The sequence below is a fragment of the Galeopterus variegatus genome, unplaced genomic scaffold (assembly GCF_000696425.1).
Source record: "Galeopterus variegatus unplaced genomic scaffold, G_variegatus-3.0.2 Scaffold219, whole genome shotgun sequence".
Lineage (NCBI taxonomy): Eukaryota > Metazoa > Chordata > Mammalia > Dermoptera > Cynocephalidae > Galeopterus > Galeopterus variegatus.
This window is the reverse complement of record NW_007726330.1, coordinates 467,837-469,183: the sequence shown is the minus strand read 5'-3', so window position 1 is coordinate 469,183 and position 1,347 is coordinate 467,837. Positions and strand designations below refer to the sequence as shown.

General features: G+C 56.9%; 1 protein-coding gene across 1 annotated transcript in view; it reads right to left on the bottom strand.

Moving 5' to 3' along the window:
• The window catches only part of TSEN54 (TSEN54 tRNA splicing endonuclease subunit), a 7,558-nt gene extending 6,532 nt beyond the window's left edge, over positions 1–1,026 (bottom strand). Inside the window, exons 1-3 of the mRNA XM_008566075.1 lie at positions 993–1,026; positions 826–909; positions 413–511 (exon numbers count right to left, since the gene is read on the bottom strand). Of these exons, the coding sequence (XP_008564297.1) occupies positions 413–511; positions 826–891 (165 nt within the window). The 5' untranslated portion in view covers positions 892–909; positions 993–1,026. The remainder of the gene's footprint in view (positions 1–412; positions 512–825; positions 910–992) is intronic.
• Between the last annotated feature and the right edge of the window lie 321 nt (positions 1,027–1,347).

Here is a 1,347-nt window from a genome sequence, read left to right as displayed (position 1 = left end):
AGCCTTGATTCTTCTCTTTCCCTAACCCTGACATCCAATCCACTGGCAGAGTCCTACCATTCTCTCCCCCAAATATTTCTGAGATTCATTCATTTCTTTTTACTCACTGCAACCCCACCCCACTCCCAACTGAGACTAAGTCCCTATCTTCTCTCACCTGAAGGAATATCGCAGTCTCTATTGCTTCTCCTCCCCCACTTTATTTTCTTTTAGCACTCAGCTCTCTATGAAGTCAACAGTTCATCTGCTTGCTTACTTATCCATTATCCAATTGCCACCACTTGACAGCACAACCCTTCTCTGTCTTGTAGCCCCAGTATGTGATTGTGCCTGCCACCTTGCAGGTGCTTGTCAATACTCATTGATTCAGTGGATAGGTGGCTCTTCCTGGGGGGAAGAGGGTGGCAGATACCTGGTACTGTAGGAAAGTCATGGTGTCCTCGGTCAGCAGCAGCTGGTAGGCTTCCTGGATAGACAGCGGTAGGTCTTGGTGGAAGAGCTGAATAGAACCCTGGAAGTGGGGCCAACAGTTCAGCTTGTGGGGCGTCCCCACAGTGCCACAGCCAAATGGGGCAACTTCCCCGCTCTGATATCCACCCCACTCCCAGCATCACAGCAAGAATATGGCCAACCAAAAAAGTGGGGGCAGCACCACTAATTTGTACTAAAATCCCTGCTCCCTGCATGGTATTCTTGTCTCCTGCTCTAGAAGTCCGGTTATAAGTTTTCTCAAAACTCGATGGTGATGCTTTTTCTCCAATAAGAACGTGTCCTTCCCATTCCTTGGTCACAACCCCTTCCACAGCCTCCCGGGGCCCCACTCACACACTCCATCAGATATAAGGCCTCTTCGGGGTGAAGCCGCTGCCGGCCCTGCTCTGAGAAGCCCATGGTCTGCCAGAATTTACCCTGTGTGGGGCCCAGAGCAAGTGTCAAAAGCAGCTTGGAGGGCAGAGACGGTGGGTCCTCTGTCCCTGAGCCCCGCCGCTCACCGCAGGAGACTTCAACTCCACGAAGCCCTCTTCCGGTCTCCACTCAGCGGCCACCAGGCTGCCCCTGGCGAAGAGCGGGGAGGAGTCGGTCTCGGTGAACCCAGAAAGTCTAGGTCCGTCCCCTCCGCCCCCGGCCCTCCCCTCTCACAGGCGCTCCACGCGCTCCTCGGCCAGCAACTGCCAGAGCTCCTCACGGCAGAGGCGCAGGCGCTCGGCCTGGGCCACGGAGCCGTCGGGGAGGAAGTCCTTGGGGCCATGCGACCGCTGGGGCAGCTTCTGGGACCGCGAGCGGGCGGCGAGGAGCTCCCGGGCGCTGGGAGAGAAGGCGACGCGGGGTCAGCGCCGTGCATCGGGG